Source organism: Ursus arctos, unplaced genomic scaffold (assembly GCF_023065955.2).
Source record: "Ursus arctos isolate Adak ecotype North America unplaced genomic scaffold, UrsArc2.0 scaffold_26, whole genome shotgun sequence".
Taxonomy (NCBI): domain Eukaryota; kingdom Metazoa; phylum Chordata; class Mammalia; order Carnivora; family Ursidae; genus Ursus; species Ursus arctos.
The window spans coordinates 19,341,347-19,367,534 of NW_026622941.1; the positions used below are offsets into that span (position 1 = coordinate 19,341,347).

General features: G+C 39.6%; 2 protein-coding genes across 4 annotated transcripts in view; one reads left to right on the forward strand and one right to left on the reverse strand.

Annotated features, from left to right (window-relative positions):
- Positions 1 to 10,663, forward strand: part of PYROXD1 (pyridine nucleotide-disulphide oxidoreductase domain 1) — a 28,330-nt gene extending 17,667 nt beyond the window's left edge. For all 3 annotated transcript variants that reach the window (XM_026502304.4, XM_026502305.4, XM_048216761.2), the window contains exons 6-12: positions 1,365 to 1,525; positions 3,702 to 3,802; positions 4,813 to 4,948; positions 5,823 to 5,935; positions 6,516 to 6,638; positions 8,824 to 8,961; positions 9,562 to 10,663. In XM_026502304.4, coding sequence (XP_026358089.1) covers positions 1,365 to 1,525; positions 3,702 to 3,802; positions 4,813 to 4,948; positions 5,823 to 5,935; positions 6,516 to 6,638; positions 8,824 to 8,961; positions 9,562 to 9,810 — 1,021 coding nt within the window. In that variant the 3' untranslated portion in view covers positions 9,811 to 10,663. The remainder of the gene's footprint in view (positions 1 to 1,364; positions 1,526 to 3,701; positions 3,803 to 4,812; positions 4,949 to 5,822; positions 5,936 to 6,515; positions 6,639 to 8,823; positions 8,962 to 9,561) is intronic.
- Positions 10,664 to 23,739: 13,076 nt separating this feature from the next.
- LOC113257819 (cationic amino acid transporter 3-like) lies at positions 23,740 to 25,602 on the reverse strand. The gene is given in 1 exon segment (XM_044385401.3): positions 23,740 to 25,602. A coding segment is annotated over 1 exon segment (1,863 nt).
- Between the last annotated feature and the right edge of the window lie 586 nt (positions 25,603 to 26,188).

Sequence of the window (26,188 nt, forward strand, 5' to 3'; positions counted from 1 at the left end):
CCATCAGTATTTTAAGCTATACCGATATGCATTATACTGTTATATTACTTTAAAATTTTTAAAAAATGGTAGAGGAATTTCTAATTTATAAAAACTGAAGAAAGTATTTCATAATAATGTGCCTGTATGTAAATTAAGATATGAAATTTATTACTGAATGTTTGCATATTGATGTTCTGCTCATCAGCAATCCTGTATGACTTGAGGAGCATAAAATAAAATATTCTCCAAAGAATGTGAAATTTAGTAACTATAAATATTTGTTTCTGCCATAGGGGAGCAAGAAAAATAAAGGCTCATTAGATAGGGCAGGGGGATCCTTTACCATATTGGCAGAAAGCATGAACGTCGGGTGACCTGAAGTCAAATGTACTAAACCTTCTTTTCTGTATCATGTGCTTATTGATTAGCTTGAAAAGTCCACATATTACGTTATAGCATCTGTGACATAAAGATGTTGATACTTAGACCATGAGGCAGCATTAAAAGTTCTTAACACACGGTATTCTTAGTACCACTACATGTTCAAATAAAATATAATTAGGATGACCGCATATCCTGTTTGTCTAGGATTGTCCCAGTTCATCAGTTGTACCTAAAACAAGTATTAATAGCAGAAAAATCTAAGGGACTTCAGGGACTTGGTGAAATGAATACTAAGTAAACCACATTCTTGGTAACCAAACCTAGAGAGAAAACAGTGTGCAGGAGCTCTGGCCATCTCATGAGTGGTAATGGCCTGTATACATGATGGCCATTCCTTTCTTCCTTGATTTTTCTGTGAACCGGATCGTTCTTTGGCTAGATGGTGTGGAAACTTCTGAGGCAAAGGGAGAGGATTGCAGGAGAGTTAAAATTTTAGTTAATAACTCTAATTCTCTCCTTTTTCTATCTCCTTCCATAATGTTGTGCTTTGAGTACACAAAATACTGGTTACCAGAAAAGTGAGGTATTCTCAGTATTTTAACTGTGTACCATCCATCCATCATTGATTACACTGTAACTGTGTCAACAAAGCACTGCCCACTCATGGAACTCTGGGGAACATCCATACAATAATTATGTTGGGGAGACTGAACACTTAGAGAAATGCTCACTGTAATGAAATTTTACCTGATACTCAGTTACATACGTTTGTCATTTTTATGTTCTTTCAATAAACTCAAACTTCTTTTACTACTTACTCTGCTTTAACTCTTTTTATCCTGAAAGAGTATTACATTCCTCCGTATAATCATTTTTGCTCAGTTTGTCTTAAAATATTTTCTTTACTTTTGCCCTCAGAGGTAATTGTTATTTGCAAATACAGAGATTTCTTCTCAGACTTTCAGAATTGCTCCGAGTAACTTTAATATTCCTTTTAGGTATGAAATTGAAGGCTGTGAAGTCATTTGGGCCATTAAAGATAAAGCTATTGGGAATACTTTCTTTGATGCAGGAGCAGCTGAATTCTTGACTTCAAAGCTCATTGCTGAAAAACCAGAGGCTAGAATTGCACATAAAAGAACTAAATATACAACTGAAGGTAAATACAGCATCTTGTTCATTCACAGATGAAACTTTTTAGCTTTTTAGCCATACAGAAAAAGGCTATAAGAACGTTGAGCAAAATATTATAGTTGGGAGATAGAAATATAGATAATATTTATTTCTGTATCTTACATGACTTAGATTTTCCAGGATTTTTTTAAATGCCAAACATGCATAATTAAAACTGGAAATTTAAAGTGAATTAAATGAACCAGCCCATCTCCCTCTTTGCAAACAGATGGTACAACTGGATAGGATCTAAGGTAATTTTACAAAAATTGCAATGAATTTAAAAAGAAATACAGGGATGCCTAGGTGGCTCAGTCAGTTAAGCTCCTGCCTTCAGCTCAAGTCATGATCTCAGGGTCCTAGGATGGAGCCTGGCATGGGGCTTCCTGCTCAGCGGGGAGCTTGCCTCTCCCTCTTCCACTGTCCCTCCCCCCAGCTTGTGTGCACACGTGCTCTCTCGCGCGCTCTCTCTAGCAAATAAAATCTTTAGGAAAAAAGAAAAAAACCTAGTTTTTTAAGAATTTTTTTCTAACTTTTGGCTTATACAGTTCAAAAAGAATTCTATAAGTTTTGAGGGTGCTAAAAATTGACAGTGTTTAAAAACCGATGACTAATTTTTTTTATTGAATTATAACAGACTACAATATATTAGTTTCAGGTGTACAACAGTAGTGATTCAGTATTTTTATACATTGTGATGTGGTCATCTCGTAGGTTTAGTTACCCTGTCACTGTGCAAACTTATAGTACCATTGACTATATTTCCTGTGCTGTACTTTACAGCCCCGTGACTTATTTATAACTGGAAGTTCGTACTACTTACTACCGTTCACCTGTTTTTCCTGTGCACCAGTGCCTCCCCTGTGGCAACCACCAGTTCTCTATATCTGAGTCTGTTTCTGCTTTGTTTTATGTATTTTGTTGTTTTAAAATATTTTTCCTAGTTTAACTTGCATGTGTTTATTTAAAACAATTTTACTGAAGTATAGTTAACATACAGTGTTATATTAGTTTCAGGTGTACAGTAAAATGATTCGACAATTCTGTACATTACTCAGTGCTCCTCATGATAAGTGTACTCTTAATCCCCTTTATTTCACCCATACCCCCATACATCTCCCCTCTGGCAACCACAAGTTCTCTGTATTTAAGAGTCTGGTTTTTGGTTTGTCTCTATTTTGTTTCTTAAATTCCATATAAGAGTGAAATCATATGGCATTTGTCTTTGTCTGACTTATTTCGCTTAGGATTATACCCTCTAGGTCCAGCCGGGTTGTTGCACAAGGCAAGATCTCATTCTTTTTTATGACTTAGTAATATTCCATTGCATGTTTACCCTACCCCACATCTTCTTTATCCATTCATCAGTTGATGGACATTTGGGATTGCTTCTGTATCTTGCTTGTTGTAAATAATGCCATAGTTAACATAGGGGTACATTTATCTTTTCAAATTAGTGTTTTTGTTTTCTTTGGGTAAATAGCCAGTAGTGGAATCAATGGATCATATGGCTTTTTTTTTTTTTTTTTGGTAATTCTATTTTTAATTTTTTGAGGAAGTTCCATACTGTTTTTTTTTACAGTGGTTGTACCAATTTGCATTCCCACCAGTGGTACATGAGGGATCTTGTTTCTCCACATCTTTGCCAAGACTTGTTATTTCTTGTCTTTTTGATTCTAGCCATTCTGCAAGTGTAAGGTGATACCGCATTGTGGTTTTGATTTGCACTTCTCTGATGATTAGTGATGTTCAGCATCTTTTCCTGTCCCTGTTAGCCAGCTGTATGTCTTTGGAAACATGTCTGTTCAAGTCCTCTGCCCATTTTTTATTTTGGTTGTGTTTTTGTTACCAAGTTGTAGGAGTTCTTTATATATTTTGGATATCAACCTTTTATCAGATAGATCTTACCCCTCATATTAACATACCTTTGGGGATGCTGTGTTTATACTCAACACTTGATTAAAAGATTATCCATTTTATAGCTCTATTTCACAAAATATGAAAATAATAAAATAACCCATACAGATAACTTAGTTAAATCATGCTGTACTTATGTACGTATGAGAATTATAACATTCCTAAAAGCTTGAGAACACAAAGCATAGTTCTCTGCCTGGCAGTTTTTAGATCATTTGAATTTTGAGTTGAGTTTATCTCTTCAGGAAGGAAAAAGGAAACACAAACCAAAGCTGGTGCTGGTAATATGGGCAGTGCCTTGGGACCTGATTGGCATGAAGGCTTGAATCTTAAAGGTGCAAAAGAGGTATGTATTCATATACTAATTAAATCTAAGATGCAATTTTAAATTCTTAAACCATTTGTTAAAGACTGGTCACAAGTAAGTCAAACAACTGGTAGGTCACTTAAAATCTAAAGTGCTAGGACAGGACCAAAGGCACTTGGCCTGATTCCTTACCACAGATAAGTGAGTATTTCCTTCATCTAAAACTGACTCACGGCCTTCTTTTTAGTTCCCCAGGAAGACAGATTTCCAGAACTGGACTACAGTGAATATAACTGTCCTATTTTAAATTAATCTTTTCTCAAAAGTCACTTCACATGCATTGTAATATTTTAAAGATTATTAGATGAATTCTAAATAAAATACATATTTAACACCCTAACTGGATAAGCAAATGACTTGCTTTTGCTCGTTTATTAGATATTTGTGTTTAAATAGTTAAAAGGCTGTGATAAATACTGTAAGAAGCGTACATGGAGTCCTTATTACTGTGTATGATTTCTTTTCAGCCTTGGGTAGTTTGGAGGGGAGCTGGCTTCATGGCATATCTAATTTTTGTGATAGAAATTATACAAAATCATTTCTTCCTGCATCTTTAGATCCAAAGATTAATAGTATTTTTAACCTGAGAACTTCAGCAGTTTGGTTCAGTAAACATTTTCTCCTTTGTACTTGACACTTTCCTAAGGTTCTGGATATAAGTTAGTTGGCATGGACCTGCCCTCAAGAGGCTTTTATAGTCTCCAGCAGTTGTAATTTTTTAGCAACTCTATTTGTAATTATCACTGAGGCTAATACTTAAAAGCACACCCTGCCAGTGCAGCTAGCTGTTAAGTTCTGAATGGATTTCTGCTCACTCCCTTCATGCACAGAAACTGAGAGACTTACTTTGGGGCATCCAGTGTGTTTCCATTTATACTGTAAGAAGTATTTCTTCTATATGTTTCTACAAGTGTATTATATTTTTTTTTAATCATCAGCAGCCTAAGTCATTTTTTGGGACTTGTTATGGTGACCAGTATTTCTTTTAGTTTTCTCGTAAGATTCACATTGAAACTGTCTGTGAAGTAAAGAAAATCTTCCTTCAGGAAGAATTTAGAATTTCTAAGAAAAAGTCCTTGCCTTTTCCCAGAGACCATTCTGATCAGTCAGTCACAACTGATAAAGGTAAGTAATAAAATAAAAAATACAGTAACCAGTAATTTAAAATGATGAAACCTTAATCTTACTATATTAAAAAACTTAATTTCCATATGAAATTTAAACATAAAAAGTAAAAATGAAATGATTACAATGTAAGTCATTTCATTTTCATTAGTCTTCACGTTCCCTAATAATTTGTATGCAGCTTTACATCAGTCTCATCGTGCTCTGGCCACCACAACTCTTAGTCAGAATATCTTGCAGATCAAAACAAATATCAACTAAAAAACTTTCATATTCTCAGAGGTGAAGCGACTGCCCCAAAATTAAACAGATTGAAAATCAAAATTTGGAATTAAGAAACGGATCTAATCCCTATTTCACACTCTGTGAAAACTACCACCATCTTAAATAACACTCAGCCAAACTAGCATATGAGATACTCCACTGTTTTTCAATTCTTTGAATTTTTCCATGGGAAAACGTAGTGTTAAGAGTTTGAATATGTGAGTAGTAAGGGAAAACATTGAAAAGTGAGTAATCTATTTGGACTAAACTCTTAGTGGAGTATATATAATAGCTTAATAGTTTTAAAGAAATAATTTATAAAGTGATCAGTTTAAAGTCATTTTGTTACAAGTTCTTTGTCTAAATTTGAACGAAAAATGTTTAGAATGCCATAATTTTGTAAGTATACCCAAAACAAGGAGACAGTACTGATTGCATTGTAATCGTTTAAGCAAATGTGCCTTATAAAATTAAGGGGTATGTTTTAAAGTCCTCTCCTGCCTTTTTCTTTCACTCTTTGTTCTAGGCATTATATTCACATAATGCTAATGACAGCTGGTGATGATTACATTTGAGAATGAAGGTGGTTTTTTGTTTGTTTGTTTTAAAGAGGTATGGCCTGTATATGTGGAATTGACTAATGAAAAGATATACGGCTGTGATTTCATTGTCAGTGCTACAGGAGTTACACCAAATACAGAACCTTTCCTCTGTGGCAACAATGTAAGGTGAAATTTTTTGTCCTACTCTGAATATTTTTAAAGTAGTGTGAGATTTCTAATTCTCAAGCATAAATAACTGTTGTTTTAGTGTAAAACTGTAAGGAAGCTGAAAACAGTTTAGTTTACAGTCATGTTTGATTTGCAGTATTTTGTATTGCCTAAAGTCCTTAACAGTGTCCCCATAAATGGGACATAATGAACAACTCATTTGTCTAAACGTTGATGAGACGGACACCTATGAAATCTTACATACGAGTCTTTTAAAGAAACTGTCTTGTTTCAAATGCCTTTTAGCATTTGAAGCTTGCAAAACTGAGGAATATTGCTGTTATGAGTGGGGTAGTCATATGATTACTGAGTGTTCTTCATGTTGAAAGTCTTAAGAATTTTTTAGTTGGTCTGTCCTAGTAGGATTCTGATTCCCTGGAAATTCAGCTGAATTGTCTAAACTTTGCAGCTGTTTTTTACTCTCACTAAAGATCAGTATACCGAGGTGTAAAAATGTGACTTGTTCTTTTACTTTAGAACAAAAGCATCTTTCATTTTTCTTCCCACATATGCTTATCAGGAACGTTGTTTAGTTTGCTCTAGGAGAAGACGGCGGCCTGAAGGTGGACGCTCACATGCACACGTCTCTCCCTGATGTCTACGCCGCGGGTGACGTCTGCACCGCGTCCTGGCGGCCCAGCCCGGTCTGGCAGCAGGTGAGCTGCACCCACCATCACACCTTTGTATGAGATTTCTCAGATTCCCTGACGGTACGGAGTCGCTACCAGCAAATCCAAATTTCTGGTTTTCCCACTTAAGTAGGAAGCTATCCTAGAGTTTTTAATGATATTTAAAAAAAAAGAATGTTTACCTCTGGTAAGTTATCCTATAGTGATAGAACACACTGGGATGTCTTGTAATTCAAAAAGAATTATGGGCTATGACTTTTTCATCTTCAAATGCTTACCAGCTGTCCAGTGGGACTTTGTGACGACAGAAACATTCTATACGTCTGCAGTGTGCAGTCAGGCAGTAACCAGCTAAGTGTCTGTATCGAGCCCTTAAAATGTGCTGAATGTGACTGAGGAACTGAATTTTAATTTTATTTACATTTAAGTTTAAATAGCTCCATGGGTCCAGTGGCTACCAGACTGGATGGTGCAGCTTTAGATGAATAAATAACAGTCTGAGGTATAAACTGTACAGATGAATGATGACCCCTGAATGATGAATGTGGGAATTATGACTGAAAAAATTTCCTGTAGTGAACAGCCTTCCTCAGCCGAACAGCTCCGTCCAGCTGGACGTCCACGTCCTCCTGCCCTCAGGTGCTGCTGCCTCCTCACGGTGGAGCAGAAATCCTTGAGGAAGATACTCAGACCGGGGCCGTAGGCGAGGTGGTCTTAGGAGAAGTAGAGACACAGGTAGACGTTACAGACAGAAGAACCAGGCAACAGTCGGTGAAAGACCAGCTCCACAGGGAGACATTTTACTCCTTCAGATTAACTGTGGAGTGTGAAGTAGCAGAAGAGCTAGATATATTCTAAGGGGCACCTTCAATACTAGGTGTTTTTATGAACAGAGATAACAGTCATAGGAAGAGTGCTTTTGGTCTGTTCTAAAGTGCTAGCTTGTTTTCAGTTTTTTCTACATTCTGTCATTACTGTGGCATATCTGTCCTCAACTCTCAGGCACTGGTGTTTGTGGGATTTTTTTTTTTTTTTAAGACTTTAAACCCTCTAGGATAAATTAGATCTTATGTGTCATACTCTGCTGCAGGTAATATCTAAAAAAAAAAAAAAAAACCCCAAAACAAAACAGATGGCTCTTGTTCTGAGTGAATCTAATAGACCTTGTCTCTTAATTTGTAGAAGCAATAAATAAGTACAGTAATTAATTAGTTTTACATGATCCAGGACCCAAACTGGAGGGACTCTGAGGCCGGCAGACATTAAGTTTAACAACAGTCCAACGGTGTTAACACTGCAGGCTGCCTCCATTAGCCGTTCTCTAGTGTTGTGCTCGGTTTGCTCTGCTTCCTTCCCACAGATTCCCCTGCACTTCATCAAACTGATCTTGTTTATACACAGGAGACTGAATTAAAAAATCTATCCATTCTGCCAGAAATGACTGTAGTGGTATTTTTGCACACAAAAGGACATTAGTTACACACAGGGGTGTAGGTTAGCTTACTTAATTCTCTCAATAGCCATGGAATAGGTGGTGTACATTTATGTTTCAGGTGAAGAAATTAAGGCTGTTAATAAATAAAAATGAAAAGTTAAAGATGTAGAAGAGTTGCTATTTAAATCTCTTGACTTTCACAGCCAGTGTTCTATCAGGGATTCATAAAACTCTGTAGAAATAAACATACAATAAAGGAGAAATTAATAATGTAAGGGAAGAACTTAAAATTCCCATCATCAGTCGCTGAAATCTGGTAAGATTTCCCGAGGCTGGACACCCAATTAGTACATCAATTTAACTGCATGGGAGGCCTTAACTAGCACCAAAATCTAAAGATTAGGAAAAGAAATGCAATTTTCAGTGATAATTTGTCATCTCTACTTATGCTGATAATGAGACTGGCTAATTAGTAGTATTCTTACCTGGTATACCCTGAAATGTTTTAGTTAGTTGTAATAGTTTATTGAAACATACAGATTTGGTATCATCCTTTAATTTCAAAGGCAGTAATTTGGATAGAATTATCAAATAGCAAATCAGGTTTGGTTAGTGTGGATTGGTGATGGCTTCTATGGCAAAGACGGTCCAACTAGTCCTCTAGCTCGCGCCAATCTCAAGGAGTGTCAACATTGAACCCCTTCAAGGACTTTTGTAAGGCACTGTTAAAGTAAGAACAGTGAAAAATTTTTACCTCATGACATTTCTTTCTTTCAGATGAGGCTGTGGACCCAGGCTAGACAGATGGGATGGTATGCAGCGAAGTGCATGGCTGCAGCTAGCTTAGGAGAATCTATTGACATGGACTTCAGCTTTGAACTTTTTGCGCATGTAACAAAATTTTTTAACTATAAGGTAAGATAAGCAAATTAGTGTCTTTTTCTGCTTGTTAGTTTTATAACTCAAACCATGTAAATACTCAAATGAGAAAATTAGATAATTATTTTACAAAAAATGACACATTTTCTCATTTCTTGGAAATCAGTACCTGGTATTATTGCTGGTCTTAATTCCTAGTCATTACCTACCTTTCTGTGCTATACTGTTTTCTAGTTAAGGGGGGAAAGTCTCTTCTAGGTTTATTCCCTGTTGGTACATTTTGAAATTCATTCTTGCTTTGCGGGGGGAACCAATGGCTATCGTACTCAAGAATGAACCAGGGGATTTGCCATGCATATTATTTACTCCTCTTTACGTTACTCTAAGTTTTTTCTTCATAACTCTAAGCTGATGTAGTCCAGATCCTACATATTTGTTAATTCGCTAGATATTTTTAATGTTCAGAGACTATGTGGTGGTGTGATCCATACAATAAATGCAGTGCCATTCAAATGTTTTCTTTGGGACACTCCCCAATTTTTGTGAATAGATTTCTAGCATAACAACACAGTGTAAGTACATAGAGTGTTTCCTTTTTGGTACTCACCAGAATGATGTTTTTATCCCTGCCTCTAGGTTGTATTGCTGGGAAAATACAACGCACAGGGCTTAGGTTCAGATCATGAATTAATGCTGAGATGTACTAAAGGACAAGAATACGTCAAAGTCATCATGCAGAATGGGCGAATGATGGGAGCTGTCTTAATTGGTGAAACAGACTTAGAAGAAACATTTGAAAACTTAATTTTAAATCAGACAGATCTTTCATCATATGGAGAAGATCTGCTAGATCCAAATATTGATTTAGAAGATTATTTTGATTAAAAAAGGTATTTCAAGAGCTACATAAAGTTCCAAATAACGCAATGTCACAATAAGGCAAATAACGGATATAATAAAGAATACAGAAGTGATAATGATTTTAGTGGGAAAATATTAAAATATAATATTGAAAAAATAGATGTAAATTATTTGATCTTTATAACACAAAACTGACCACTTATGTGAATGCAAGCATTTAAGTTACTCATTTCTGATTTAACTAGGTTGTAATCTACTTAGCCAACAACTTGGTCTGGTATACTAGAGTCCTTCTGATTGTGAACTGTCAGGGTTATGGTTTTAAGAGGCTTATAGTTTTACACAGAGATGTAGCAATATCTTACTTGCTAATATCATTTGTATTGATACCCTATTCTGTTTACATTTGGATTCTACAGCTGTTAGGAGCTGAAATCACTCCCTTTCTGTAATAAATCTTTGTAAAATATTCCGTGTAATTTTGCTATCAAATGAAAATAAACATATCAAGGCATAAGAGTTTAAGATAGTTGTGAACTTAAGTAGTTTACATTTTTCTCATTTCGTATTGTCAGTTTTTACAAATCATGATCTGAAATGTTCAAGTCCAGTACTTGAGATAAGTTCCATATGTATAAAATATTTAAAAGTGTCTTAAACTTTTAACTACAAAATAATGGTGTATACATGCATAAACTGTTTTCTTGAAAATACAGAAACATCCATCTCATGCATTATCAGTTTATTCTTAGATTGCTGAAGCCTGTTCAGAAGTTACCTGAATTTTTTTCTTCCTCCTTTTTATCAGCTCTTTCAGAATCCAAGTTTGAGATGATTCAATCTACAAATAAAAACAAAGCAAACATTCTGGTCAAAACTCAGCGGTTCCATTTTCTCTTCAAAGTAATAATCCCACTGGTCCTTCTAGATCAGCTCTTTAGTATCTAGTGGTCTGTTTTTTTATCTTCAAGTATCTACTCAAATATGCACCCTATCTATCTTGAAGGGATGTGCAGTCAGAGACACAGTGGTACATGGCACACTTTTGCAGGCTCGAGAGTATGTAGTGTGTGAGAGTCATTGGTTCTCGACCTCTGCTGCACAGACTGATTTCTCAACCAATGTTGACCACAACTCATATTGTGAAAGCAGAGTGTATCGCAAACTAGACAACACTAAAATGGATTTTTCCTCTTCTGAAAGGTTGGAAACCCTCATCTATATTTAAAAAAGATAGATTAGTTTAAATTCCATTCCTTAATATCTCTACAGAAAACAAAGGTATGTTCCACTGGACTCAGGACAATACTAGTTACAGCATCCCATAGCTTTAATATGTTTTTTCACTATATAGAAATATCCAGTTACCCTGAAACAGCTCTGCATGGGCTTCTTTACTTGGGTGGTAATAAAATGTGCATCACTATTCAGATTAGCTTTAGGTCTATTTTCAAATATGAAATCTCAATGAGAAAGGTTTTGAGAAATTATGAAAAAACAAATCTATAAAAAACCGTAAGTGCAGTAATTTTAATATACTGCTATGAAACTTGGACAGAACAAATACTTTCTATAAATTATTTGTAAATTTTATATGGCATTTAAAAGTTTACATGAAACAATGGGAAAAAATACTTTTTCCCATTATAAGAAACAATTATAAAGACAACACTAAGGGACGAGAAATAGATTTATGTATACTTAAGATACTGCTCTAGAAGAACGTGCAGTCATTTTCACCAGGTCTCTATGAGGAAGTTTGGGAGGAGCACCCACCACTCTGTCAGTTTCAGTGGAGTAATAAGCTTTTCATTCAGGTCCTTTGCCTTCTTCAGGATCTTGATAAGATCTCTGCAGTGTGCGGTTACATTCTTCCACATGCTGTATTGAGAAAGGCAGCTGGGATTTAGAAATTAAGGACAGGTTAGTCTAAGTGGTTAAACTGGCTTAAAATGAGTCATCAACGGGGCGCCTGGGTGGCACAGCGGTTAAGCATCTGCCTTCGGCTCAGGGCGTGATCCCGGCGTTATGGGATCGAGCCCCACATCAGGCTCCTCTGCTATGAGCCTGCTTCTTCCTCTCCCGCTCCCCCTGCTTGTGTTCCCTCTCTCGCTGGCTGTCTCTCTCTCTAATAGATAAAATCTTAAAAAAAAATGAGTCATCAACGTGAGCCACCCTGAACACTGACTTAATTTGTTCTGAACCCAAACCAGGCTACTCCTCAAGTCTATTACTAAGTTATAGTCTCTATAAGACATTGTTGAATTTACAGTGATGTAAAGGAAATAAGCTGGTTACCGGAAGGCCTTGAAGTATGCTCTGTGAACCAGGGTGTTTGCCAGACATGACTGAGAAAGATTTATGAGATCAGTCTATACTTCATATTTACCTGATTTGTGCTCATTGAGTAATATTCTGAAAACTATGGTTTCCTTGGTACTCTGATTTAGAGACAAGAATGCTCTGGTCAGATATTCCTAATTATTGATTCTAGCACCCTGATTTATATATATATCAGACTTGTTAATGTGGTCAGTCTAATGCAGGGTAATAAACTCATATACAAGTTTTTCTAGCTGCAAAGTTAAAATTGTAATGACCTTCTTCACCCACCAAGGCATCAGAACTCTGTGAGGGGGAACTGGTTAGTCCAGCTCTTCAGTCACAACAGACACACAGGATGAAAAAAGTTAAAATGCAGGGGCGCCGGGGTGGCGCAGTCCTTAAGCGTCTGCCTTTGGCTGAGGGCGTGATCCTGGCGTTATGGGATCGAGCCCCACATCAGGCTCCTCCGCTGGAAGCCTGCTTCTTCCTCTCCCACTCCCCCTGCTTGTGTTCCCTCTCTCACTGGCTGTCTCTCTGTCAAATAAATAAATAAAATCTTTAAAATAAAAAAGAAAAAAGTTAAAATGCAGCACCAAAATATTGCTAAATTAGTGTCTTATGAGTGGTTAACCATTATCTGGTTCAAAAATGATTGACTATAATCTCTCTTTTGCATTAAATTTCTCTTCCCAATCAGTGACTATAAAGTATTAGAGATTAGCCTTTTCTTATATAAATAGTATTTCTGTTCAGAGGAATGTAAACCTCTCCCTTCATTCCTTAAAAATTTAACATGCCCTTAGTATAGCAATATAAAATAGATGCATACATGTATCACTTTTCCTTTTATTTACCTTGTTTTAAAACTCTGAGTTACTTTTAAATCTAGAAAATGCTATTCACAGCTTGCTTAATCCATTTTGGGGCCTAATATTGCCCCCATGTAGTCCTAGCTATATATATTAGCCTATAAAGTTTAAAGAACGATGAACTAGGGAATGTTCTAGTCCATGATGGTGACACAGGAAGATGCTGAACTCCCCTCCATGGGCACACACCAAATCTACACCAATTTATAGGCACTTCCTCCTGAAGAGCTGACTGGCCAGCTGTACAACAAGACAGACCACCTAAAGAACACTGAGAGACTGAGACGTGGTAACAAAGGGTGACCCCACCCTCGATGCGGCAAACTGCAGGGCGTTGGATAATAATGAGGTACCAGGAGCAGATTCATCTACGCTGGGCCACAGAAAATAAAAACCACGGCTTAAAAGAACAACCAGAATATAAAGGAAATAGCTCTTGAACCCTGCTAACTGGCAGGGGAGCTGCTGCAACTGTCTCTGGGTTGGAGGGTCCAGTGAGTGCCACAGTTTACATTCCCCCACCACCTTGACAGTATAGATGGGAGCAGGGTCCAGGCACCCTAACCAGCCTACCACCTCAGTGAGCCCTGGGCCCCCAACCCACACCAGCCCCAGCTGTCCCACAAGGGCAGCCCCATGGTGGTGCACACCACGACAGCCCTGGTCAGTGCTCACTACAGCTCCAGCTGTCTCGCCACACTGAGGCAGGCGCAAAGCACCCTGGAACACTGCATGCCTACACTGCTTTGGCTTCAGATGGCTTTCTAGGGCACCCCTGGTTGATGCCCTTTTTTCAGCTCCAGGTGCCCTGCCAGGACGCCTGGGCTTACACCTGCTTCAGCTGTCCTACCACGGCACCATCTGTACAGAGAACCCTAGGGCAATCCCAGTCCATGCCCGTTTCAGCTATAACTATCCTTCCCAGTTGGCGCCCTGCACAAAGTACCCAGGGACCCTCCAGCCAGCAACCACCTTGGCTATGGCTGCCCACACCAGGGCACCTTCCATATACTCCAGAACACCCCAGCTTACTCCCACTTGAGTTTCAGCCATTCTGCCAGGGTGTCCTCTGCACAGAGAACCCTGGGACCACCCATAGCTTACAACCACTTCAGCTTCAGGTGTCCTGCAGGGTGCCCACTGTGCACAGAGTCCAGGAAGCACACTAGCTGGCACCCACTTCAGCATTAGCTGTCCTGCCAGAGCATCCTGTGTGTGGAAAGCCCCCAGCTTGAACACATTTACCTTCAGCTGTCCTGCCAGGGTACCCTCTGCAAAAAGCCTCAGGACCAACTCCCAGCCCACCCCCAGCCACACTCAATCTCCAACCATTCCACCAGTGCAACCCCAGCAGGGGGCACCCTGCAATCCCCACCCATGCCAGCCACAGCTCCAACCAGCCAGTAAAAGTCACCAGGTATATACAGTTTACACAGGGGACAACCACATACCAAGATCATTCCTTCAAGTTTAGAAAAAGTAGCTGTTATGCCTAATTCATAGAAACAAACACAAAGTCAATCAAAATGGGGAGAGAAAGGAATGTGCCCCAAATAAAAGAACAAGACAAAACCTCAGAAAAAGAAATAAATGAAACAGAGATAAGCAATGTGCCTGATGAAGAATTTAAAGTAATGATTGGAAAGATGGGCACTGGGCTGGAGAGAAGAGTAGAAGAACTCAGAACTTCAACAAAGACCTGGAAAATATAAAGAACCAGGGCTGAAGAATACAAATGAAAAGAAAAAACACTAGAACGAATCACAAGTACATTAATGGATGCAGAAGAATGATCTGGAAGATGGGGTACTGGAAAGCACCCAAGCTGAACAGAAAACTTCTTTTTTTTAATTTTTATTTATTTTTCTTAAGGAAACTCTATGCCCAACATAGGGCTTGAACTCACAACCCTGAGACCAAGAGTCTCATCCTCCATCAACTGAGCCAGCCAGCCACCCCCCAAAAATAAACAATTTTTTAAAATGAGGATGGGTTAAGTGATCTGTTGGACAGCATCAAGTGAACAAGCGTTCATATTACAGGGGTCCCAGAAAGAGGAGAGAGAGAGAGAAGGTGGTAGAAAATTTATTTGAAGAATTATAGCTGGAAACTTCCCTAATCTAGGGAAGGAAATAGATATTCAGATTCATGAAGCACATAGAGCCCCTTAAGAAGAAAACCTCAAGAAGCTCAACACCACAACACGTAATTAAAATGTCAAAGGCTAAAGAGATAATTGTAAAAGCAGTGAGAGAAAAGCAAAAAGTTATGTACAAGAGAAACTCCACAAAGCTATCAGCTGACTTCTTCAGCAGAAACATTGCAGGACCCAAGGGACTGGCATGATACATTCAAAGTGCTGAAAGGAAAACAAACAAAAAAACCCACAATCAAGAACACCCAGCAAGATTATCACTTGGAATTGAAGAAGAGATAGAGAGTTCCCAAACAAAAGTTAAAGGAATTCATCACTACTAAGCTGGTGTTACAAGAAGTGCTAAAGGGAATTCCTTAAGTGGAAAAGAAAAGGCTATAATTAGACATAAAGAAATTATGAATAAAAAGATGTGAAACATGGCAACATATATATAAACCATGGAGGAAGTAGTGAAAAAGAAGTTTCTTTAGAATGTGTTCAAACTTAAATGACCATCAACTCAATATAGACTGCTTTATACTATATGTAGGTAAAAAAAATAAATAAATAAAATAAAATAAAATGAAAACGTACAGTATGCGGAATATAGTCGATGGTATTGTAAGTGTCTCAAGGTGACAGATGGTAGCTACACTTGTGATGGGCGCAGCATAATGTATAAATAGAGCTGCTGAATCATTATGTTGTACATCTGAAACTAATAATTGTGTGTCAACTATACTCAAAAAAGTAAAGAGAAATGAAAAAGAATAACAAAAGAGAAATAAAGTAAAACAAAATACTACAGAAAGTCAGCAATCACAAAGAATGAGAGCAAGGGAAGGAACAAAGAGGAACTACAAAAACAACCAAGAAAACAGTCAACAAAATGGCAGAAATATGTAGCTATCAATAATTACTTTAAATGTAAATGGTCTAAATGTTCCACTCAAAAGACATAGCATGGTGGAATGAATTAAAAAAAACAAGATGCATGTATATGCTGCCTATAATAGACTTATTATAGGCCTAAAGACACATACAGACTAAAAGTGAAGGGATGGAAAAACATATGCAAATGGAAGTAAAGAAAAGCTGGAGTAGCAGTACATACATCAGACAAAATAGACTTCAAAACAAAGACTGTATCAAGAGTCAAAGAAGAACATTACATAATGATAAAGGTACCAATCCAACAAGAGAATATAACAATTGTAAATATCTATGCACCCAACATAGGAACATCTAAATACATAAAGCAGGGGCACCTGGCTGACTCAGTAGGCTGACTCTTGGTCTTGGGATCCTGAGTCTGAGCCCCACACTGGGTGTAGAGATTACTTAAATAAATAAAAACTTAAAAAAATGCTAAGAAAAAATACACAAAGTAAACATAACCAGATAAAGAAATTGATGGTAACACAATAATGATAGGGAACTTTAACCCCTCACTTACTCTTTATCTGTTTTGCAGATAAAGTTCTGCAGTTCTGTGTGATCTTGGTCTCAGCTGGAAGTTCCTGTCGATCATCTGGGGGAGGGGCCTGTTGGTGCTGATTCTCAGGTATCTTTGCCCTGGTTGGATTGTACCGCCCTTGCCAGGGGGCCGGGCCCCAATAAAGTAGCTCTGTATGGCTCTGTGTGGCTTTTGTTCCCTTAAGGCTTCCTACGCAGCTTTAGAGAATGAGAATGAAAATGGCTGCCTCCCAATCTCCAGCCCCAAGGAGCCAACAGCTCAGGGCGCCACTCCTTAGTGTGCCCTCAGAGAAAAGCAGTCAGTTACTCTTGTCTCCCAGCCTGTGACCGAGTGTTTCTCAGGGACATGACCCTGTTTCAATGTTCCAAACCCTGCTGACTCCTGTGGCACACTGCCATGCTGCCCCTCCCAGGGGGAGGGCAGGGGATCTCGCGTGTTCTGCAGCTTGCTGTGCCTCTGCTTGGAGAGCCATCACCAGCTGTGACCGAGCCCTGGTTCGTGGTTTATGGCAACACCAAGCTGAAAGCCCACTCCTGGGCTCTCTGATTGCAGCCGACTTCCCCTCTCCAATGCCTGGGAACTCTGCCACCCTCAGGCATCCCCGTTCTTTCTGCAACCCTGGGGATCCTGAAACCTCACTGACCCACCTGGGATTCCACCAACTGAGTGCCTTTCAGGCAGGGATTTCCCTCACCCCCTCGCCCCCTTCACCCCCCTCACCCCCTCGCCAGAGCAGACTTCTAAAAGTTCTGATTTTGTGCTCTGCTGTTCAGCACTTGGCTGACAGAGGCTCCCTCCCCCCACAGTTTATCTTCCCATATATCCCCTCAGATCCACTTCTCCGCACCTCCTACCTTGCAAGAAGTGGTGGATTTTCCATTTGTAGAGGTGCAGCTACTCTTTTCTTACGGCTCTGGTCGAATTCACAGGTGTTCAGGATGATTTGATAGCTATCTGCTGAATTCAAGGAACCAGATGAAATGAGGTTCCCCTACTCTTCCACCATCTTCCCTCAAAAAACTCAATGAAAAGATTTCTTAATCTCATTGCTGAGAAAAGCTTAAAGCACAGAAAAGCATATACTAGACTAATTAAATTAGGTGATTTCCATACGTGGGGAAAGAGAAACTCTTCCATCTCTTTTTTTTTCTCTCCATAGGCAATTTTCCTCTATCTCTGACATTACCTATCAATAAATATCTAATTTCCTCCTACTCTGGACAAGAGATACTGTTAAATGTCAGATGTAAAGTAAAGTTTGTCATAAAAATCTCTCATAAAACAGTATCCCAAGCACTGGTGTTGGAAGGTGGAGGAGGGGGTTCCTGTGCTGTGCCTGCCTTCAAACCACATGCAGGTCGTCCTGCCTCCTGCTTCCAGGAGCCTTGCTTCAGGTTTTCTAAGGAAGTCAACAGAGACATTCAACTCCTTTTACTGTCCCTGCTTCTGTCAAAGCTCATTGCTTTCTTTGAAATTAGCTTCACAAATGACCAGTTTCTCACAATCGCAACTCTAGATTCATTCATTAGTATAATTTTTAATTCTCTTCTTTCCGGGATGGCTCAAATTGAGAGTCCCACTTGGAAGTAAAGAAGTAAATAAAATGGCTTCTCTTAGTATCTTCTATGAGGGGGTTCTGGGAGAGGGGCGGTGTTTACATGGGTGGTATACATATGGGGTGGCTGTGTATTAGGCTAGAACTTAAAAGATGGGACAAGATTGCCTTGTGGCTGCTGTTTCTCTTTCTGCGCAAACCTCTTCTGATTGTAGCAGATGTATAGGGCTCCACAGCATCAGCATCTTAGCCACAAACTTCCTAGAAAGAAAACTCCCCTAGGTTCCTTTGAGAGGTAATGAAAAATAAATATCAAGGTTTGGTACAAACACACTAACCAGCTCAGGAGTGGAAGGCAGCAAGTTCCTTATAGCTGGTTGAACTCCTTCAAGATTTGTGTATACACACACACACACACACACACACACACACACACACACACACAGAGTACACACCATACACAAAAAGTCTAAGAAATATGCTTGTGTTTATTGACCTACTGAGATAAACATACCCCACTCCTTGATGCATATTTCCACTCAAATTTAGACACACATGTCCATATATTTGGCACACACACATGCCTTGCAGTGAGGTGTGTCATTAATATATACCCAGCCTCTCCCCCTTCCCAACTCCTGACTGCTGGGTGGGGCCCAGTGAAGGTGAAGGAGAGAGTGTCTGAATATGAGCTGTGTGTGTCACTAAGTGTGTCTCTGACTACATCCCACAAAACACATAGAAATTGGTTTTTCATTATTCACTATTGGAATTATCCACTACCCTTCAGTTACCTCTATGCCATCAAGCTTCGATGATCATCTATTCCTCACTGAGCCACTACTCCATGTAGAGTGTAGCTCAGGGCTTAGTAGCACGAGCTTTGCTCAAACTTGGTACAAATCCTAGCTTCACTACTCACTTTGCACAAACGACTTAACCTTTCTGAGCCCTAGTTTCAACTTTTGTAAAATGAGCGTAAAAATACTTACCTTGTACAACTTTTGTATTAAATAGGTGATTATGTGAAGTGTTTGACACAAAGTCCAGGGTGTAGTACTCAGCAAGTGGTAGCTATGACTTTCATCATCATTTTGTGGACATTGGACATATAAAGAAGTAATACATAAAGGTGATGTTTTGTTCCCTTAAGAGGTTTTAAAATCTCATCAATGAGACAAGATAAATACATGGAGAGTGAAAGGACATGGAAACTCAGAACTCTTATTTGAGTCCTAAAATGCAACTCATTCTCCTAAATATAAGCTCTGTTTTAAAATTTTACCAGGTTTCAATGCTCTAATAAGATTTTTTTCTTCTTTTGTCACTATCTTGCCATCCAGAGTGTAAATTCTCTCTCCCTAAATGATCTTAGATGGTATCACAAGGTTTTTGCATTGGTCCCCTAAAAAAGCACCTAAAGGATTGGGTAAGTATATGGGTAATCATGCCCCTAGCAGGCTTCCCTGGAGTCACCTACTCCCTGTTGGGAACAAGAAAAATTCTGCAAGTAAGAAAGTAGCTTCCTATCCCTCCATCCCAGGGCAGACCCCATACATAAATACAACAGAAAAACACTGGCCCTTCCATTCCAACCACAGACTGCATCAAGAAAGATGCCTGTTTTGCCCACACCAGAACCAGTCTCATCTTCTGGGATTCCCTGGAGTCAGATAGAGCTGGTTGGGCCTTCTATCAGTTTCACTATGTCCAGGCCCTCCCCACATCCCCTGGGAATAGGTGGACCTGGACCAGGGGTGATCATGTCAGGCATTCTCCTACCCCAGGGTTGCTCTATCCCTGTTGCTCTTTGAAGGAACAAATCTGTTCTTCACTGTTCAGGAAGGGGAGAACCTACCTCCTTGCTTTGAGCAAGATTCCACTCTGATGGAACAGGCAGGACAGTCACCAGAACTCAGGTATAGCCACACAAAGGCAAAATTAGAAGTGCCTGGATGCTGGGTACAGAAGTAGATACAGTTCTAGATACAGGTCTGGATGGAGAGAAATGCTGTTCGTCAAGGAAGTCTCCCAGAAGATAGTTTTAAAGGAGTAGCACAGTGCTAGCCTGAAAGGAAGAACAATTTTCTGTACCAAAGAAATGTATAAGGCTCAATTCAATTGAACATGAATTTATTAAATGCCTATTATATGCCTGGCCCCCAGCTGGATGCTCTGGGAGTGTGAGCAAGATACACTCCTTACCTATGTTCTACAATCAAGGAATAAATAAAGGAAATAAAGACACAAAGATAACTGTGGTTTTTATTTTTTGTTTCAGCTTTATTGAGGTATGACTGACATATAAAATTGCAAGACATATAAAGTATACATTGTGGTGATTTGATATAAATATCCATTGTGAAAATTTTCGTTATGATTTCCCCACTGTAAAAAGGATTAATGATGGTACTTTAATCTAAATTTTTCATTAAAAAAATACGTGGAAGTGTGTATACAAAGAGCTCCTTTGTTTCCCTCCTTTCATCTTTACATGTGGAGGGGCTTCAGCTGGAGTTTTGGTTTTCAGTGTGAAGTCCCTGGACCAGCAGCATCAGCATCTGCTGGGAACTTGTTCGAAGTACAAGTACTGGGCCCCATCCAGACCTGCTGAATTCCAAATACTGGGGTCAGGACCCAACAATCTGTTTTCAGAAATCCTCCAGGTGAGGTGACATCCACTGAAGTTTGAGCACCACTGAGCAGAGTATAATTCCTGGCCTTTCACCAGTTCCCTCTCTCTCTATGTCTTTCATTAGTCAGTTAAAGAGACAGTACCAAGCATGCCCAGCTCAGCTCCTTCCAGCTTTTTGTTGGTTTCCTTTTTTCTTTCTTTTTTTTTTTCACTTTGGCATATGCACTTTTATTTTTTTATTTTTATTTTTTTAAATATTTTTTATTATGTTAGTCACTATACAGTACATCCCTGGTTTTTGATGTAAAGTTCGATGATTCATGGGTTGCGTATAACACCCAGTGCACCATGCAATATGTGCCCTCCTTTTTTCATCCAGAACCAACCTGCCCCTAGAAACATGCATTCCAACTTGCTCATACACGAGAAAAATCTAGTAAAAGCAGACTCTTCTGGGAGGTAGGGTATGCTCAGCCCTACTTATGATGATGTGTAAGACTGTCTAATTTAGTGATGCAGGGTTAGCAATCCAATTAGTCTACAGCCGATGGTTTAATCTTCAGCTGATTATCAAATGCTGGAGGGGGAAGTGGGGTGTTATTTATTGGACCTCTACAGCTCCGACAATGGGTTGTAGTGAAAAGTGGGCAGGGTGCAGGTTCAGATCACATGCACTAAGGAGACCTACTTAAGAGAATAACAGGACAGAAGAACCAGAGGAAATCCTAGAACTTTGTAAGTAAACAGAACTTTAGAAAAGATCAGTTCTGACCTCTCATGTTACAAATAAATAAGCCGAGCATGGAAGGAACTGAGTGGCTTGCTCAAGGTCACATTAGGAGTTAATGGTGGAAACAAGACCAGGACCCAGGACACTTGGCTCTCAGTTTTGCACTTTCTGAGCAGGTGGACCAAAGCAGACAAAGGTATAGAAACTTCGAAGTCCAAGAATGCAGATATTACCAAGTAGAAGAACCAGCCCCAGGGATTTTCAGCATGGGTAGTGGGTTCAAAGCCAAAGTGCTTTTTGCTCAGAGGAAAGCTCTGGTTCCAATCCACCTGTGCACGCTCACACAGCCTGCTCAGGGTGCTCTGAGTGCTGCTTTGTTTTCCTGTGCTTTTCCTGGTGTTATTCTCTGCCTACAATCTCCTCCTCCTACACACGTGTGGCAAAAACCTATCTGTTCCTGGAGAGAGCCAACTCAAATGCCATTCCTCTACAAGTACTGTCTGATTTCACCAATCAATCCTCACTTCTCTGCCAGCCACAAATGATCGTTCTCCACTCTGAATTCCTGAGACACTTAATTTTTATATTACTAATGATAACTTCCTACCTCGTGTTACAGCTGTGCTTTACCCCTCGTATTAGAATATAAGCTCTATAAGGGCAGGGACCATATTTCATCTTTTTTGGGGGTCTTTCTCTAGTTCCCTTTATTTTCTTATTGAAGTACAATTAACATATAGTGTTGTTATATTACTCTCAGGCATACTATATAATGATTCAACAATTCCACATATTTCTCAGTACTCATCAAGGTATGTACTCTTAATTTCCTTTATCGATTTCACCCATCCCCCCAACCACTTCCCTTTTGTCAACATCAGGCTATTCTTTGTATTTAAGAGTCTGTTTTCTTCTTTGTCTCTGTTTGTTTGTTTGATTACTTAAGTTCTACATGTGTGTGAAATCATATGGTGTTTGTCTTTCTCAGCCTGACTTATTTCACTTAGCATTATACCCTCAAGGTCCATCCATGCTGTTATAAAAGGCAAGATTTCATTTTTTTCAATGACTGAGTAATATTCCACTGTATATATTTATATATACCTCATCTTCTTTATCCATTCATCTACTGAAGTGCACTTGGGTTGCTTCCATATCCTGGCTATTGCATATAATGCTGCAATAAATATAAGGGTGCATATATGTTTTTGAATTAGTGAAAATAAGAAGCTTTTGCACAGCAAAGAAAAAAATCATCAACAAAAATCAACCTACTGAAGGAGAAAAGGTTATTTTCAAATGATATATCCAATAGGGGGTTAACTTCCAAAATATATAAAATGAACTTATACAACTCAACACCAAAAAAATTGATTTAAAAAATGGGCGGAGACCAACAGACACATGAAAAGATGTTCAGCATCACTAATCGTCAGGGAAATGCAAATTAAAAATACAAAGATGTATCACTTTATACTTGTCAGATGGCTAAAATAAAAAAGACAAGGGGTGCCTGGGTGGCACAGCAGTTAAGCGTCTGCCTTCGGCTCAGGGCGTGATCCTGGCGTTCTGGGATCGAGCCCCACATCAGGCTCCTCCGCTATGAGCCTGCTTCTTCCTCTCCCACTCCCCCTGCTTGTGTTCCCTCTCTCGCTGGCTGTCTCTATCTCTGTCGAATAAATAAATAAAATCTTTAAAAAAATAAAATAAAATAAAATAAAATAAAATAAAATAAAATAAAATAAAAATAAAATAAAAAAGACAAGAAATAACAAGTGTTGGGGAGTATGTGGAGAAAAAGGAAATCTCATGCACTGCTGGTGGCAATGTAAATTGGTGCAGCCACTGTGGAAAACAGTGTGCATGCTCCTAAGAAAACATAAAAATATGATTACCATATGATCAATTAATTCCTCTACTGGGTATTTACCTAAAGAAATCAAATACACTTTTTCTAGTTTCTTTTAATAATAATTCTTTTTAAAGCTAGTAAAGCAGCTACAGACACAACTGAAAAGTAGATAGTTAAAAAAAAAAAAGGAGAAAGAGCAAACATGCATCATTCACTCCACAATAAAGTGTTCCCCTACCAACATCTCATGAAGGCCTAGTTTCCACATGCTCAGGAGTACTCCAGATTATTGTGTAAGGAGAACAGACCGCATTCAGGTATGATAATGTTAAACCAAATGTTTACTGGCGCTGCTGAGTTCAAGGTCTACAGTTTAGGCCCTAACTGAAGTGGAGTTGGTCGTTCTAAACTCCTGCATGATATGCTGGATCCCATAGCTGAAGTAGAGAGCAAACCCAATCAGCATCCAGATACCAAATTGGGCCCAGCTGTCAGCTGTCATCTGCATCAAAAGGCAAATATTCATAAGGATGCTTAGGAGTGGGAGGAGAGGCAGAGCAGGGACCTTAAAGGAAAGGGGAGTGGAGCTCTGTGGCTGTCTCCAGATGACCCCAGTGAGCCCAGTGATGAGTACCAGGAGCAGCACAACCACTGTGATTGGCGCTGGGTCTCCAGAAAGCAGACTTGGCCACTGGGCTAGCACCAGGCAGAGGAGAGTCAGCAGCAGAGCAAGCAGTGAGGAACAAACATAGACAACCCAGCCAGAGAGTGGAGTGGGGGTGGGGCTGCTTGGAAAAAATAGTCCCTGTAGAGTCAGCTTCTCTGCTGCAGGTCTGTTCTCCTCCTGCACCCGTGCTTCATTTTCCCCATTCTCCTCCTGCACCTGCACTTCATCTCCCCCATTCTCCTCCTGCACCTGTGCTTCATCTCCCCCATTCTGCATCTCAGGCTGATACCTCAGGACGAGAACACAAAAAGCCACCAGAGAGTAAGCTAGCAGGAAGCCAATTGACCTGAAGTTCACAAGATTAATGAGTCCAAAGAAAAATGCCAAGATTGGCGCAATAATGCCAAAGATCACAGTGGCCACAATGGAGGCATATATGCCAGTGTGGATCCTGGTAAGGACAGGGAACAGGAGGCCATCCTGTGCCATCATGTATATCAACTGACGTATGGGGAACATAAAGCCCAAGAAGCTGGCAGAAAGACTACAGAGGAATCCAAAAGCTACAATATAGTAGGCAGGAGCCCAGTCAATATGGAGAAATGCCTCAGGCAAGGTGCTCCCAGGTCGAAGCCGGTAGTAAGGCACCATGAGTGTAAGTGCTGCAGAGACACCGAAATACACGAAAAAGCAGATGAGCAGTGAAACCACAATGCCCATGGGGATGGAACGCTGGGGATTCTTGGCTTCCTCAACTCTGGTAAGAATATTGTGGAAACCAATGAGTGCATAGGAACAGGTAGCTGCACCATGGAAAATCCCCTCAAAACCAAAAGGCAAAAATCCTCCAGAGCCCAGAGGGCCCAAGCCAGAGGTGTCATTGAGTCCAGCCTGTATGTAGTCCTCTTCTGCGAGCTTCCAGTTGTGTAAGTCCCCCTTCATGAAGCCAAAGATGATGACAAAACTGAGAACCAAAAGTTTCACCAATGTGACCACTTTGGTCACCACAAAAAACTGACTGTTGCTCAGAGTCTGCAACTCCATGAGCAACAACACCAGTCCCACAATAAAGAAGCCTAGATAATCTGCAAGGACTTCAGGAATGTGCAGTAAGATGCTCTTACGCAGGGTCTGAGAGATCTGGTTCCCAAGCAGATTGGTAAAAGCCAAGGTCCAGGCCCAGGTCACATTGGCTACACCAGCAACAAGGGAGAGGATGAGGTTCTAGCCAGTGATGAAAGCCCAGAGTTCACCCATAGTGACATAGGTGTAGAGATATGAAGAGCCGGAATGGGGAATCCGGGTACTAATCTCTGCATAGCACAGCCCAGACAACACAGAAGATAGGCCGGCCACCAAAAAGCAGATCACAATGGATGGTCCTGCTTGATTGCCGGCCACCTCACCAGCCAGGATGTACACACCTATACCCACTGTGCGGCCCACACCCAAGGCCACTAAATCCAGAGTGCTCAGGCTTCTTTCAGAGACAGTCTCATGTACCAGGGGCTCCAGCAGACGTCTGTGTACCATTTTTTGACCAAATCTGCGAAGTGCCTGATGCAGCATTGTAGCTGGAATTGAAGATGATTCTAGAATTAGAGAACTGTATCAAGCCCAGGTTGCCTGGAGTCTCAGATTGGGTTCAGTGAGGCTGAGTTAGACCGAGCTGGGTTGGGGCCGCTGAGTTCCTTTGCTCAGGCTTCAACACTACTGCAACATATTTCATCTGGTATGTGTTATCTTTCCATAATGCCTAAATAAATAAGAAATGTTTACTGAACAATGGTATTCAACCAATGAACCAAAACTCAAAAGTCCCATGTCACATGTGGAAATATCACAAATATCATAGAAACTCACACCAAAAGACATCATAGAAAAATCAACCCTGCTTTCCTCCCAGAAAAAGGGCTAAATATCTCTCGACATTCTTTTTTACCCACTACATGACATAATCCCATTTGAGCTCATCTAAGTCATGAAGCTTCACAAACTAATTAGGCTGTAAAACACAACAGGGCATGAATGTATTGTGCTTTAATTCTCATGTGGGATGTTTGCGTGGTGTTTCTGTGTGAGTTATGACACATTAATTCATGGACTAGAAGGCCTCCTTGCAATAATCATCTTTTAAATATTACCTGAATTTAAA